At 34.9% G+C, this 15,092-nt stretch overlaps 1 protein-coding gene across 1 annotated transcript in view; it reads left to right on the top strand.

Moving 5' to 3' along the window:
- The window catches only part of SLMAP (sarcolemma associated protein), a 73,149-nt gene that overhangs the window by 51,763 nt on the left and 6,294 nt on the right, over window positions 1-15,092 (top strand). The window contains exons 13-19 of the mRNA XM_009996668.1: window positions 3,430-3,510; window positions 3,750-3,809; window positions 8,784-8,906; window positions 9,685-9,759; window positions 12,565-12,885; window positions 13,734-13,851; window positions 14,662-14,833. Coding sequence (XP_009994970.1) covers window positions 3,430-3,510; window positions 3,750-3,809; window positions 8,784-8,906; window positions 9,685-9,759; window positions 12,565-12,885; window positions 13,734-13,851; window positions 14,662-14,833 — 950 coding nt within the window. The remainder of the gene's footprint in view (window positions 1-3,429; window positions 3,511-3,749; window positions 3,810-8,783; window positions 8,907-9,684; window positions 9,760-12,564; window positions 12,886-13,733; window positions 13,852-14,661; window positions 14,834-15,092) is intronic.

The raw sequence follows: 15,092 nt of genomic DNA, 5'->3' as shown, positions 1-15,092 counted from the left end.
CATGTCTAGACATAACTGATTAATTTACTCTGTCCTTCTGCAACATGTTATTGTATTGAATGTTAGTGTGTTAAAAGTTCTGGTATTTTAGAGATTTTTCACTTTATCTTCTCTTACTTTAATGCATGAAATTGCACCTTGTTTCTGCTCGTAAGCTATAGGCTACAGATGCCATATTTGGCCACAGAATGCATACAATAACTGTAATGTAACACTTGCATGCCAGCTATCTTGCAAAGCAGTGAGCTATTTTTAGTGCTTGTTAATATATTCTAACTCATCAAGAAAGAATGATGTCAACACATTTTAATATACTGCATCATTTTGGCTATATTTATTCAGCTCAGTTTTATTACGGGAAGTAGGGACAACTGCTGTGAAATAATACAGTGCAGGAAAGAGTTTTGTGCTTATGACTGTGGTTCCAGAATAGGAAGCAGGTTTCTAAAACATTTCTGGTTTTGACTTCTGCTGTTTCAGATGTAGAAACTGATGCATCTTTTCTCTAGTGCCTAATCTTCTTTCTTGTTTCAGGGGGAGGAGGGAAAGGAGAGAGGAAAAAGCTGGTGTACCCAAGGGTGGGTGGGAGGGGGGTTAAAACAATGTGAAGAAAGCAATTTGAAGATGGAGTACATGAAATACTGGTCTCAGTTTTGACCGAGTTCTTATCTGAATATGCATGTTTAAAAAAAGTTGTAATCTCTTATTGTAAATTGATTTAGGTCTCTAGTGTCTGCATGGGTTTCAAACATGCTTTTGTTTTTATTATAGGGATAAATAGAAATAATGTTTGGTCTCTAAGTTTTAAATAGAAGTGTATTTTAATTTGACTTTTTTTCTAACTTACACCCGTAAAACTTCAAAGTTATTACTAACTCCCTAAATGTACTTCTACCAAGTAAAATAAAAATGTGCAGCTCTAACCTTTTTATCCTTTGTGTAAAGCAAGTAAAATACAAGGAATTAATTAGAAAATATTTATGTTGTCAAGGAACAGTTATCCTTATCTTGCTGTGCCAAAATCAGGAATGTTGCAAAGTGTGTAGATCAATATTTCCTGTGTGTCTAATAATGTAAGATTGTTTGGATTTGTAGGCTGACTCCACTTATATAGCTTTTTATTCATGTCTAGACATAACTGATTAATTTACTCTGTCCTTCTGCAACATGTTATTGTATTGAATGTTAGTGTGTTAAAAGTTCTGGTATTTTAGAGATTTTTCACTTTATCTTCTCTTACTTTAATGCATGAAATTGCACCTTGTTTCTGCTCGTAAGCTATAGGCTACAGATGCCATATTTGGCCACAGAATGCATACAATAACTGTAATGTAACACTTGCATGCCAGCTATCTTGCAAAGCAGTGAGCTATTTTTAGTGCTTGTTAATATATTCTAACTCATCAAGAAAGAATGATGTCAACACATTTTAATATACTGCATCATTTTGGCTATATTTATTCAGCTCAGTTTTATTACGGGAAGTAGGGACAACTGCTGTGAAATAATACAGTGCAGGAAAGAGTTTTGTGCTTATGACTGTGGTTCCAGAATAGGAAGCAGGTTTCTAAAACATTTCTGGTTTTGACTTCTGCTGTTTCAGATGTAGAAACTGATGCATCTTTTCTCTAGTGCCTAATCTTCTTTCTTGTTTCAGGGGGAGGAGGGAAAGGAGAGAGGAAAAAGCTGGTGTACCCAAGGGTGGGTGGGAGGGGGTTAATAGGAGGGAGGTGGGCAGAGAGAAAATTAATTCTGCGGTTGGAACTTGCACTGTTCTTTCTGAGCAAGAAAGCTGCATTTCCATGTATGACCAGATATGGTGAAGTTAGCTGGATACAGATATTGCTCAGCTTAGCACTTCTGGGTTGGTCACTAATACAAGCAACATGGGTGAGGCTTTTAGGAGCTACTTTTCTTAATTCTTTAAAAAGAGTGTATTACCTGGTTTAGTAATTCTTAGTATTTTAATGGCAATCTTATGAGCTTGATTCTATACAATACATGTAAAATGCTTTGTGTTGTAACGTCTGTAGATATTAGTTAAAACTGGTCTCCTAAAAATAAGAAAGCATACTTTTTGTTTTATCTGAGAACCACCCCCAAACTCAAGTTTTTAACTGCTGCAGTCATTAGGACCTTTGAAGTGTGTAGGAGTCACATGAGATCTGTTTGGAATAGCTGCTAGATCTGAACCCCCTTCTGCTCTTAGTGTTCAGGTGCATTCCCCTTCTTCCTCTCCAGTGATTTCAGTTACATTAAGACAGGAAGAGTCTGGCTCTTGATCAGGTGCTTTGTTTGTACTTGCAACTTCTGTTTAATGTATAAGTGGATGTTAATTTGGCATGGAGAAATAGAAGACTTTTCATGTTAGATGAAGAAAACTTTTTTTCAGTATTAACCTGCCTGTGTTTTGTCATCTTGCTAATTTCTCACTGCAAGTGCATAGGTTGTTTTCACTTCCCATTTAACTCCTTTCATTTTAGAGATGTTGAGTCCTGTTTCTTCTCTTACTTTAAAAAAATTAGGAAGCTTGTGTGCATTTACTCCTTTGTTTTTTACATGTTTTCATATATTAACCCTATTGCTATAGCACGATTTATTTTGTGCTGTGCGTCTTTCTTCTCATGTGCTGATAGTTTTTGTTGCTTCTACAAAATCTTTATGTGAGGAAATTTTGTGTTCACTATGTTTTTCTGCATAAATGGTAGAAGTGAATTCTATATACTGGGAATGTTGTAATTATGCCTTTATATATTTTTATATATATATGGGTTTACATACACCTAGATATGTAGAACTGGGTAAAAAAAAAAGCCCAAAAAAACCCCGTGTGACTTCACTAAGCTGCATGTACTAATGTGATGGGTTGTGTATGAACAGATATTTCATGCAGGTATTTTGGAAAGGATACAATTTGAACTGAAAATTCTTTTTAGAAATTAGTGTACTTATTTATGTTGCTGTGATTCTTTGCTGGTTCATGCCACGCTTTTTTAAACAGTATAGTATATACAAGACTTGTTGCTATTTTTTGTTTTGTCCAAAATACTGAAGCATAGTTTTATTCTTAACAGCAGTTTCTTTCTGACTTGTTACAGTATCTGCATTGTTCTAGTTTTCCTTTCTTATTTGTTCCCTGATTGAATCAGCTTTTGCACAGAGTTCCAGCTGGCAAGAATACAGCTTTAACAGAAGTTCAGGCTGTGCGTGAGGCAGTTGCATTCCCTATTAAATGCTAGGCTGGATTAGTGATGCTGAATCCGTTTTAACCCAGATTTGCAAAGAAATAATCAACCACCAGGTTTTTATGTGTTTCTTTGACTGTTTGCTATTGGCATTTAGCAGTAGTTAGATTTATAAAAGAAACTATGGTTAAGAGACTGAATAAAACATTTACTGAATGTAGTTGATTTTCCTTGTCTCTTACAGAAAATCAAGCAAGAGTCAAAGAATCTGAATTGTCAGACACTCTTAGTCCAAGCAAGGAAAAAAGCAGCGACGACACTACAGGTAAGTGTTTTAACTGAGGTTTCTGTAACATCAAGTTAGTCTGAATTGAATCACTTAATTACAAGCATTTTCAAACAGTGGAGCCAGGTGCAACTTCAAAGCAGTATTGTCAATTTTGCAACTTGGTAATTAACTGTTGTTAAGTGAGAAGAATGTAGAAGCTTCTTTGCTATAAGAATGCATGTATGAAGACTGTCTGCGTATTACTTGCTTCCTGAAATGTGTGGGGTTTTTTTTAGATGCCCAAATGGATGACCAAGATCTAAATGAACCTATTGCTAAAGTAGCTCTTCTGAAAGGTAAGCAAATTTATTTTTATAACTTAAGATGCATAATCTATGTATACTGTTTTTTTTGTCTACCTGGTTTTTATCAAATGTACATTGAAGTAGAGTGCTGAAATTCAAATTTTCTGACCATGGTAGTATGGAAGAGCTGCATTTAAGTATCAATAACGATTCCTTTGGGTGATGTGATATAAAAGCTCTGAGTGTTAGTACTGAAATACTTTATACTAGTTTCTGCACTCACCAACACTATTCTAGGAATTTGTGTTATAACTTCAAGTACAGTTTAAGAAATAGTTGCAGTATACCGTTAATTTAGGGCTAATAGCTGTGGAGAGGCAGAATTCTTCCATTATGGATATGTTTTTAAGTGTTGCCAAATTTTACTTGTATAGTTTCCAAAACTATCAGAAAAGCTTGTTAGTTTGCACCTTATGGGTTAAAAAGAAAATGTAAAATCTTTGCTTAATATTTGCTTAACTGTAGTTAGAATTATTGCTGAGCCTTAGCTTTGAGTTTATAGTTTTAAAATAATTTTTTACTGCTTGTTACACTGGAGACATGACCGTAGAACTTGATTAACAAGCCAATATTTACGTATTGAAAAATTTTAGTTGTTATATTTAGCATACTGAAAGTTAATTTTATGCTTTATGTAGAATTAGACATTTGATAAGATCTGTAAACTGGTGCTTATGTCAGAATCACAAGTAAAAACAATGTCACAGTTCCTCATGGTTCAGAAAGACAGGAGATCAGCTTTTTTCTGTAATTGTTTATATTTCTCTCATTTTATGGCAGAAGGATTTCCCAAAACTGCCTGTATTGTGTTTTGGGGTTGGACTAGATGATCTTTCAAGGTCCCATCCAACCCCTAAGATTGTGTGATTCTGTGTGTGTTTCCAAACAGCAAAACTAAAATTGAGTTTGATATTTTCCAGTGCTATCAGCTCAGCAAAGCAGTTTAAAAAGGAGCATTTGAGATGCTGAGTGTGTTCTATTTGGGATTTGCTCTTAATGCCTGCAGTTCATAACAAGTATGGACATGTGTATTTTGCTCTCGTGATATCATTAAAAAAATCTGTACAATGAATCATTTGCCCTTGTAATTTTTATGAACAGCCTGTAAACCCACAGTTTTGGATTAGATTTTGTCACAGAGCTACTTTGTATGCCTGATTTTGCCCTAAAAAGGATCTTATTTGCAACAGAAAACCTTTCAAGGGGATTTGTTTTGCAATCATATAATTAAGGAAGAGTGAGAAGGTTTCTAATCTGGCAAGTGTTTGGAATGCGGAAAGGGCTGCTGAAAAAGGCAGGGTTCCTTTTTGTTTAATTCTTGGTATTTAGTAAACAAATAGAACAAGAAAATGATGAGACATTTAATTGCCATAGTTTCTCCAAGTGTATTTTCCATCAATGAACTTTGAGTGCATTCAGTATTTGTTTCAATTTTTTGCAAGTCAGTATCTGGCAAAGAGGGGAGGGGGAAAAGAGTCACAGCTTAGTAGAGCTGTTTTATTTTTCCCATGAGTTAAATTACTTATTAGCCATTGATAACAGTTCCCTGGAAGACTTCATTTAGACAGGCTGTTTGTGACTACTTACTTCAGAGTTAAAAACAGGTAGATATTAAACAGATGGAAAGAAACAATAAATGTCATCAGAAGTTAGTAATCATATTCTTATAAACCTCCTTGTATATTCATTGTAACAACAAGACTGATCTGTGGATTCTTAATAAAAAGTGTTTTCAGTTGAGGGTTTGCTGAATGGTGCTAGTTTTACAAAAGAAAAAGAAGTTTGTTGATTCAGAAAGTTCAGGAACCATTGGTTTATGTTGCAAGAGCCACATACTTTAAATACATAGTTTATGTGGAACTTCTGAAGCTGAAGAAAACTTGGAGTTTTAATTGTTTCACTTCACCTGAGTACTCTGAAGCCATTAATCTGAATAACATGAGAAATCCTGCAAGATTCTGAAAGTTAACTACTGTGAGACTTGGAGTATCATAAAGTTGCTTCCACAGAACAGACACGTACAGATAAAGGATCAGTTAAGACCTCAGTGTGGTTCTGTATCATCTCTCTTGCCAAAAGAAAAGTGTAAAGGTAAACATATAAGCAGACCTCTCTTGGTATCATCTTGTTTGTAAATATTAATTTAATCTGAGCTTTATTTTTCTTTTGGTTTTATTGAAAATTTTATTTTAGACACCTTAAAATTGCAAAATATTCCTTCACACACCATCATATTCTTTAATTATTTGAAAATGGTAATTTTCCCCAAAAACTGACCCATGGGTTGGACTTCTTGGGCCAGAAGTTTTCCTGTGCTTTGGGAATGATTTGTGCAGATCACACTGATTTTTAGGACAGTGAGTGCTAATGGAAACTGTGTGTGTGGAGGGGGAAACAAAGTGGTGTTAATTAAGAGCCTTTCTTGTAACATGGCAAACAACCAGATCACAGATGAAAATTTTTCCATGAGCTAGACTTAATGAAGATTTTCAAGCTGTTGTATTTAATTTCTTTTTTTTTTTTTTTTTTTTTCTTTTTTATCCTTCTTGTAATTAAGGATAAGAGAAGTGCTGAGTATTTCTGGAAATTGCTCAGATGCTTTTTTAAATTTATGTCTTTTGCATTGGTTCTCAGATCAGGTTTTTGTGATGTGTATTTGCTTTGTGAGGAAACTAATTTTAGGCCTGATGATATTTAGTAGTTTTATTATTTATAAAATCCTACTCACTGGGGAATTTCTTTCAAAACTAGAGTTAGCACAAATAGTGTTAACTTTGAACTAAAAGATGTTAAAGAAATTTTCAGTTTGGGGAAGACTGAAAAGATGTTACTGTACTTATATTTTTTGGCTTTTAATTTAGAAGCATATCAGGCATATGAAAATTCCCCTATTGCATTTGAGCAGGAAAGGGTTTTTAATTTGACAGGGATTGTGCCTTTGCTCAACTGATTGTTGTTCCCTGAGTTGAGTTCCTCTTCTCCTTTGAAGCAGTGTTATCTCTTATGATGTGTGCTTTCAATGACTGGAAAGAACTGTTGAGCAGAAAGTTGGTTTAATGTGTCTATTGTTGTTTGGGACACTGCTTCTTTATCAGGCATGATTTGAGTATAGTTTGTCAACTTCCTCATCCATTTCTTCTGAACAGTCTCATTAAAGAGGGTTGAAAGTCTAATTGTCCCTAGTGTTTATCCATGAGAAGCTAAGAACAAAACATGTTCAGTAAAGTGAAACTTGGATTTCAAACTCTAATAAACTATAAAAGAAAGTATTTGGATGAAATATGTAGTCCTCTTTGTTCTTTCTGCTCTCATAATTTTATTCTTCAGAAGTCTAAAAGCACTTGTGTGCCCTCATCTCTACTTGATCCCACAAATTCATTACTGTGAGAACAGGAAAAGCATAGCTGCTTCTTAGAGGGATACAGTATGAATACTTCAGCATGATTTGATAAACAATTATTTTAATGAAGAAAACAGAAAAAAATTTGTTTCTTTATTGGTAACATAGTAAATATGAATGTCAAAAGTAAAACAACAAACTAAACTGTAGCTTGTATTTATTTTTTTCCTATATTAGTGACAGATCCAGAAAACCAAAGTAATTTATCTTTTGGGGTTTTTATTATCATTTATCCTAAATTCATGCGGTCTGTAGCAGTAGATATTTATTAACTAGTTAACTGTGTATTTACATCTACCTTTGTCTTCTCCCTCTTCAGTGATTTGCAGCAGACTTCTTTCACTGATTTTTCCTCCTTTACCTTTCTCACCTAGTAGACGTCGAAGTTTTAGCCCTCTACCTAGGCAGTGTAGTGGTGCTGCTTGCACCTATTGAAATATCTGTTTCCAACAGATGATACTTAAGGAAAATGTAGTGAATGAGAGTTTCCTGGACCCAGTTCCTGGCATTGCAGATGCCTGCAGGCTGGAATGTTGTCTTCCTCTTCCTTATTGCATCTAGTTTCTACTGTGCCCACTAGAGGACACTGCTACTAGTTAAAAATACTTTCCCTCTTTTATGTTACCCCAAAACTTTAGTTTTTAAAATATCCGTTTGTCTGTGACTGCAAGTAATCTCTTAAAAGTCCAAGAGGTATTTAATAAACCTTTTAGTTAATAGAAAACTAGTGGTGAACTGCAAATGTTTTCATGTAGAGTTTAGACAACGTGTGGATACCTGATCGTGTTAAAAATATACCTCATCTCTGAAGACATAGTAAAAAAAAAAAAAGGGCAAAATTTAGCTTACTGTTTGCTAGGCCACTAAATGAAATAAGGAGGGTGGACTTATCTTAATTGTCTTAATTTTGTTTTAGAAAATTTCCCTCAGTTTTTCCTTTCCTTGTACTTACGGTCCACAGAGGGAGAGGGGGAAGCTTGAACCTTGCAGGGCAGCAAACTGGAAGTAGCAAAGCACTTAATAGCAGCTCTTTGCATCGTCTCTTGCAGCTGAGGGGTATCACCAGCTTCAGGGCAGGTGCTGCTGCCTGACCCGGGGGTGCTGCTGCCTGCCTGAGATGCCTGCTGTGTGGAGCAGGACTGTGGGAGGGTGGACTTGGGAGGTTGGGATGCAGGATCATTGCCAACAAGTGTGCTGGGAGAAAGGGCTAGAGAAGCTTTATAGACAAGCTGTAAACATGGTCAGGGATTGTCTTATACCGGTTCCTTCTTTTTTGTCAATCCAGGATTCCTTGCCAATCTATGCAGTGTTTTTAAAAACTGCATAGTACTTATTTGCATTTTTATTTTATACTGCATATTATATATAATGTAAGTTTTAAATTTTGCATACGGTTTTCTCCTTTTAAAAGTGTATTAATATTTTTGCTAATACTTGTCTAATCCGGTTTTGAGTTTACTTTAACTAACTTCAGATTATTTGAATACAGTCACCAGTCATCACATGGCAGTGCAAATTAAACGGTTGTACCAATTTATGATTTAAAGAAAATGTTCTTTTATCAGATGAATTGCAGGGTGCACAATCAGAGACCGAGGCTAAGCAAGAAATTCAGCAACTGCACAAGGAGCTGATTGAAGCCCAAGAGCTAGCTAGGACAAGTAAACAAAAATACTTTGAACTTCAAGGTGAGACCCAGATCAACTTGGTTATTTAGGGTATTCATTAAAATTGTATTTATCAGGTAGTCCTACAAGGGGGTCCAGGTTTGCTGACTGTGTGTTAGATAAATTTGTTTCATAGTGTTCACATCTCCTACACAGAATATCTCAATCTTTTGCCTTTTTTTCCCTTCCAAACTCTATACACAGTCAGATTGAGCTCTGACTTTTTGGTTCAAGATAGACTGTCTTTTCGTAGTATTGCATACATACTTGAACTCTATATCTTTCACTCTTGTGGAATGTATTAATCTACAGGTATTGATTAATCTGTATCTCAGTCAGATCATGCACATAATGAAATACATTCAGTGGTAGTTCTTTGTTTATGTCCTATCAGATATGCAGTTGTATTGTTATGCTCAGCAATCTGTGCATAGTTTTTAACAGGAATAGTATAGTCCAGTTTAATTGCAGTTGTTCAGTGTTCTTTATGGGGTATATTTACATCCTTCTTTTTTTCTTCTCTCACACCATTTTCCATTTAGTACGTGTGCAGTTTCTGGATCAGGCAACAGATTGTATTAATTTAAAATTAATTGTAATACTACCACAATAATGGAATGATTAAGTATTAACTCTCTATTAATAAAAAATACTTACACAACTACTAGCTTTGACTTACTGAAATATTATAATTGTTTTAATCTTTTCAGTTGGGGAAGTTGTGACTAAAGTTAATTACAGAGCTGAAATATTTCTTACTAACAGAAACTTTTGGGCACATTTTCACTTTCATTTGTAGCACTGTTGGAAGAAGAGAGAAAAGCATATCGAGTACAAGTTGAAGAATCCAACAAGCAAATAAATGTTTTGCAAGGTAGGAAAATTTTTTTTCACTGGACTCTTTTAGGGAAAATATGTAGCTTTGGCTGTTTCTGTCCTGTCATCAACACTACTAAAGGAAAATGTCAATGCTTTAAATCTGATTTCTTTCACCACATCTTTGAATTTTATTGTGAAATTTTTCCTGTCAATTCCTACAGTTCTAATCATAACTTAAAAGATGCAAAAGACCTAATCTGCAACAGATACCTCATCTCCTTCCTCTCTCTCCAGTCTTCCTCAGCTTTGAATGATCCAGGGATTCTTACTGTGATTATTTTCTCTTCAGAGCACTCACAAGGTTTAGTCTCCTTTTGTGATATTCACTCCACTGCATTGGTGGAATCCTCTTGCATAAATTCTTAATCACTCCAGTTCTGCATCCAGTCTCAGAGAATGCAGTAAGATTTCTGCAGTAGAGTCTATGCTTTTTAAAAGTATGACAAGTCATGCTCTTTTCAGCCCAAAATAATTACAGCAGCATGTAGCTTCTATGTCACATTCTGTATCACATTATCTTGTCAGCCTGTGCATGGGAGTGAGCTCATGGGTCAAGAAAGTGTCTAGCCCTAAAATCAATAAGGGTTATATTTATGATTCTTCCACAGAACAAGCATTAGTTTGAACATCTACTCAGTCATTGAATGTTATGAAACCTGTATAAACTTCATACCTTGGTATCTTTGTCAGCATATCATTTGTTTTCGACTAAAAAATGGTTGGAAGGCAGATGAGCAGACAGGCAGATGGACTGAGTCCTTGCTTAGGAAATAAAAATAGTTTAGCAAGTTACTTTGTGGGTGTTTTTTTGTCATAGAGTGTGGTACTTGTCATATACCAGTTACACTGAGAGCCTTTATATAATAACACTTTTATATTAATGTCATATAAATAGAATTTTTGTTTTCTGCCATTACGCCTGTAAGAAAGAGCAGAAATTTAATTTTTTATCTTTTCTTGCTAATAATGAAAATTCTACAATTAAAAAATGCTATAGCATAAGTTAGAAATCAGGATTTGATAGTTATTTCTGTACAGAAAGAAGAAATATCTTTTTTTTCTATCATAAAAGAACATCAAAGTAAAAATCTGACAGAGCCAAACTTGACTGCAAGGTGCCTTGTGTCAGTGCAGTACTTCTTTTTCTCCTCAACCCTTCTCAAGTGAGATCTTCTGTTTCCTCTTCTCCTTTCTCCATGGTAGTTCTCAATGTTTAAATGTTTGTTGTATGCTTCCCAAGCTTTTAGGGTGTGACATCTTTCAGCTTGGGACAAGCTGTCAGGATGTCGGGGTTCTCCTTTGGCAGCCTCTATGAACTGTAGTAGAGAAAAAAAGTCCTGGCAACTTCATATGTCACACTTCTCAAAATATTTTCATGGAATGAATGTTTCAGGCCAGCCAGTGCTACATGGCTTTATATGTTTGTCATAGAGAAGAGAAGGTGCCACAGAAACAGCTGAGATCCTCCCTCTGTGTGTGAAATTCTTCAGTTGAACAGATATGTAAAGCAGGGATATTGAAGTAACTTGTCATTCCTTCTTAAAAAAAAAAGTGAAGCATTCAGCTTAGATGAGGTAATGGCTTACATAAATAAGAGATGTAATGGAAGTTTTCTCTCTAATTGCACTTCAAATTACATCCAGAGCTTCAGAAACAATTCCAGTGTTCTTGGTAGTAAGTTTTCTGTGTAAGTTATTTCTACAAATCCACAAACTTTGCAAACATCTGTATGAGTTTGGTTTTTCAGTCATGCCATGCTTGTTTTCATGCCTGAATGTTTAAAGGGAGTTGTTCATCAACAGCCTCTATAGTATCTTATCTTACGTTTTCAAGTGATGTTAAGAACTTTGCGCTTTTCTTCTAAGAGCAATTATTCAATGATTTAGTAATTGCTTTCTCCCATGTTAAAAATGAAACACGTGAACTCTGTATGTGTTCTTTAAAAAAACAAAACAAAAACACTGAAAAAATTAAAAACTTTGCTTCCATCTGTCACTTTTAATTAAAATTTTGTTCTTTCATGATTCCCTTTCCTCTGTACTTCTCAACAATTTGCACTGGATTCTATTTGCATGTGTGTTAATGAAAAGTAGTTGAAGTAGGTGTGCTCAGAGGTGTTTAGTAATGGAGCAGTTTTGAATAGGAATAATTTATAAGATTTGCTTCATGCAGAAATAACCCAGAGCGTGACTGCTGCACATTTACAGTAATCCATAAATGCTAAAGGACTTCTTAAAGTTCAATATATTTGGTGCAGCTTGCCCTTTCAATTAAAAATTAATCTTGTGCTTTGAAAAATGCGTTTTGCAAAGAAGTGAAGGACTGGAGTAGAAATTAGATTCTGTGCCTCAAGTGTTTATAGATACTAGAAGCTAATTGCTCAATAGGCAAACATTTCCAATGCAGCTTTGTGACTGTTTGGCTTATCACAGAAGCTTTCTTGCTTTTCCTCTTTTCCCCAAACCCCACAGTGTCCTACTTTTGTAGTATTTGTTCTGCTTACAGTGAAGTTGGATCTAAATCTTTGACTCAGATTTTAGAGAGTTGTTTCAGCATCATGCATGCAACACAACCCTAAGAAAGCTTTGTCCAACCATAATCCTTGTTTCTTTTGACTCTCTAATAGAGGACCACTCATACGTGTCTCTTTAAGGTTTCAGCTTTTGACAAGGTTAATGTATTTTTCAATTGCATTAGGATTCTTTTATTAAATATGAGAGTTGAAAAAGGGAGTTATGTTTTTTTAGATATTCAGTAAGTACAATTTTAAAAAATAGTAACATTAATGTCTGCTTTCCAGCTCAGTTGCGAAGATTACAAGAAGATATTGAAAATCTTCGTGATGAAAAGGAGAACGAAGTTTCAAGCACTCGAAATGAACTAGTCAGTGCTCAGAATGAGATCCTGTCTCTTCAGAAAGTAGCAGAAAAGGCAGCATCAGAACGAGATACAGATATTTCTGCATTACAAGATGAGCTTCAAACAGTGCGAGCGGAACTCGAACGGTGGCAAAAAAATGCCTCAGATTATGAAAAAGAAATAGTCAGACTGCAAGCCAGTTTTCAGCTTAAATGTCAGCAGTGTGAGGATCAGAAGAAGGAGGAGGCTACACGCTTAAAAGGTACTTGATTTAAAGGATGTCACAGACCAGTGCTAACAGTAGGAAGCTTCTCAATGTACTGAATGTCAATTATTCAAATCACTATTTGTTTCTCTGTAGTAATTTACTATGTCTGTATATACACAAGTGTGTGTATATGTCTATATCAAGGCTTGTAGTGTTACAAAAGCTGTTATGTATATTATCTTAGGTACCCTTTGATATTAAAAGTAGATCGAGTGTAATTGCACTTAAAAAAGGTGGAAGACTTGTACTGTTTGAGGGACTGAAACTGTCACAGATCTCTGAGAAGACTTTAAATTTTGAATCAGTTAATCTTTGTGAAGTTATCAGAGGAGCCATTTTACAGTTCGGGCTCCAGTCTCTGTCATTCTATTAAGAAGATGTGTACAATATGTATTTTTACCTCTTTTTAACAAGTAATTATTTATTTCAAAGGTCTCATTTTCACCTGTTAGTTCTTGCCTAAATCATTTTGTTCCCTGGAGCAGAGGCATTCTATCTAGTGATTCTAGTTGTTTGCTGTTTTCAAGTCTGGGAAATTGATTTTTTCAAACACTTCTTTCTGTCACCGTTTCAAAAATACTGGAGAACACCCATAAACACTGTTCTTTATTTCTTTGTGCCTTAGAAAAAGCTTGCATTAAAAAAAAGCACTAGCTTTTTAATGGCTTACAAACATCATAAAACATTACAATATCTTCTACTGTTACAGGGGCTTGTGAGAGAGTTCATGTGATGTGATTATAATCAAATACATTTGAGATTTATGATTTATATCAGCTGGTGATACTTCAAGCAGTCATGAAATAATTTTACTCAATTCAATTAAATTTTATTCAATGCAGGTGAACTTGAAAAGTTGAAGGCAGAGTGGAGTGCTCTGGAAGCTGAATGTGTTACACTAAGGAAGGAAAATACTTTGCTTACAACTGAACTTCAGCGACAAGAGAAGGAGCTCTCTAGGTAAGGGCCCAGCGGATACAGGACGGTATCATAGTAGTAGCTGTTGGATTTTTTTCTTCTCAAAAGTAGTATTTGATTTGAAATGTTGGAATTTTTTTGTGACATTTTATTTATATCATATTATTGAGCAGAACTCAGTTTCATGCCAAACTTAAACCAAGTTTTTTCTGTTTTGCAAACATACTATTTTTTCATGTAGAAGGTGACACGAGCAGATACAGGATTTGTATAGTGGAGATAGGCAAGATCTGTCCCTTATATTTCTTTCTGCCTTGCACAGGCACTTGGTTATCACTACTTGGTTATTGCACTGATGTTTGTAATGGCTTAATTTAGAGCTTTTTTTGACTATTACACAGTTGTACTAAACACTTGAAAAATACTAGCTTAGAGGACTGGAGAAAGCAAAGAAATGTCTGTGCAAATTACTAAAATCCTAACAACCTTAGACAGCCTTCTCATTACGAATTTGTTTCAGAATGCTTTGAAGTGTAGAAGAAACCCTTTGTGAATAATAAAAAGTAAAAAACTAAAAATGAGGAATTATAACTGATTTAAGTTATAGATTGTAATGAAATTATACTCATTAAGCTGTGCACATATATTTAAAAGCAAGACTATGGCCAGCCTTTTGTGTCAGTACTTTGCTTAGGGAGACAATAATGACCTGCACTTCTGTGATTGCTCTAAGCTGATATTTCTATATTAAATAAAACTAATGTGTGAAGTTTTGAAGGATGAAAAGTGCTTAAAACCCTCTTGTTTCTTTAAGTTCAAAGCACAAGCTGTCAATTGGATTTTGTTTTTCAGCTCTCAGAAACAGAGCTTAGCGCTAACCAGCGATATAAGTGTTCTTCAAATGTCTCGAAAGGAACTTGAAGATCAGATGGGATCTTTGAGAGAAAAACATCAACGGGATGCAGCTAGTCTAAAAAGCCAACTCAGTGAAGCTGAGAGTCAAGCAAAAGATGTTCAGAAAGAGGTAACACAAAATATTATTTCTGTTTGGGGATGGTAGAATTCCTAATGATTTTCACATTTATGCTGAAAGAAAAGGAAAAACAAGATTTCTAGAAATGAAAATTTTTTTCTTTGTTTTGTTGTAAGTACTTTTATGGCAGCTAGTAATATAATAACTGGGGTTAAAGGAAGATTTCAAATAAAATTACTTGCATGTGTTTTGGGAATTTCCTTAAGTTTACTTTTGTGCATTACCTTAGTGCATTTAATTTTAAGCGGTT

This window comes from Chaetura pelagica, unplaced genomic scaffold (assembly GCF_000747805.2).
Source record: "Chaetura pelagica isolate M959 unplaced genomic scaffold, ChaPel_1.0 scaffold914, whole genome shotgun sequence".
Lineage (NCBI taxonomy): Eukaryota > Metazoa > Chordata > Aves > Apodiformes > Apodidae > Chaetura > Chaetura pelagica.
This window is presented reverse-complemented; position numbering and strand designations above follow the sequence as displayed.